Raw genomic sequence first — 1,099 nt, 5'->3', positions numbered from 1 at the left:
GAAATCACAGGTATTAATCAGCAGGTGTCCAGGGCGTTGGAAAAGACCGAGGTAGACGTTAAGTCTAGGTTCGGATCTCACGAATTTAAGGTGCAATGTATAATTCTATCCAACCTAACGAGAAGGGTTCCTCACGTAAAATTAGATAAACGACAATTTAATATTCCGGGTAATATTAGGTTGGCAGATCCGCGATTCAACGTTCCTTCGGAAATCGATTTAGTGATAGGAACCGAATGGTTCTGGGAGTTGATGTGCGTAGGGCAGATCAATTTAGGTCCTGGCAGACCGATATTGCAAAAAACTGTGTTAGGTTGGTTGATAGTCGGATCGGTGACGACGGGAAATTTAGGACGCAAGCGATACGCTTCCTGCAACCTAAGTAGCGTCCGAGAACTGGATGAAGCACTACGGCAATTTTGGAAAATTGACGACATTCCTGTGAGAGGGGAGTCTACCATTGATGAGTTGGCCTGCGAGGAATTCTTCGAGAATACGTACGAACGGAACGCAAAGGGAAGATTCGTAGTCAAGCTGCCTGTAAAGGAGGACGTTATGAAGCAAATGGGCGAGTCGAAAGATATTGCTCGACGACGTTTTTTATCGTTAGAAAGGAGGCTAGATAAGGATCGTGATCTGAAGAAAGAATACGTTCAGTTCATGCAGGATTATGAGAGACTAGGCCATATGAAACAGATAGATGAGCCACGGAACGTTAAATTCAGGATTTTCTTACCGCACCAAGCTGTAGTGAGAAAGGATAGGACATCCACGAAGACCCGAGTCGTATTCGACGCCTCGAGTAAAGACAGCAAAGGAGTATCCCTTAATGACGCGTTGCGCAAGGGTCCGACACTTCAGTCTGATTTGTTCACGATAATTCTCAGGTTTCGCTGTTATAGGTACATCTTGACCGCAGATGTTATTAAAATGTACAGGCAGATACTGGTGCACGAAGAGCATACGCCTCTTCAGACGATCTACTGGAGGGAGAATTCCACCGAAACCATAAGGCTGTACGAGTTGGTCACGTTGACCTACGGTACAAAACCGGCGTCTTATATCGCAGTCAAATGCTTGCAGAAGTTGGCGAAGGAAG

The 1,099-nt window shown here is 45.5% G+C and overlaps 1 protein-coding gene across 1 annotated transcript; it reads left to right on the top strand.

The window, feature by feature from the left end:
- Nucleotides 1-179: 179 nt before the first annotated feature.
- Nucleotides 180-1,085, top strand: LOC105560476 (the record flags this gene model as incomplete). Its single annotated transcript, XM_012009671.1, has 1 exon — nucleotides 180-1,085. A coding segment is annotated over one exon (906 nt), but the record flags the coding sequence as incomplete, so codon positions are not given.
- Between the last annotated feature and the right edge of the window lie 14 nt (nucleotides 1,086-1,099).

Source organism: Vollenhovia emeryi, unplaced genomic scaffold (assembly GCF_000949405.1).
Source record: "Vollenhovia emeryi isolate VEMERY1.0 unplaced genomic scaffold, V.emery_V1.0 DF951390.1, whole genome shotgun sequence".
In the NCBI taxonomy this organism is placed as follows: Eukaryota; Metazoa; Arthropoda; class Insecta; order Hymenoptera; family Formicidae; genus Vollenhovia; species Vollenhovia emeryi.
Note: the sequence above shows the minus strand (reverse complement) of the source record. Positions and strands in the feature narration are given on the sequence as shown.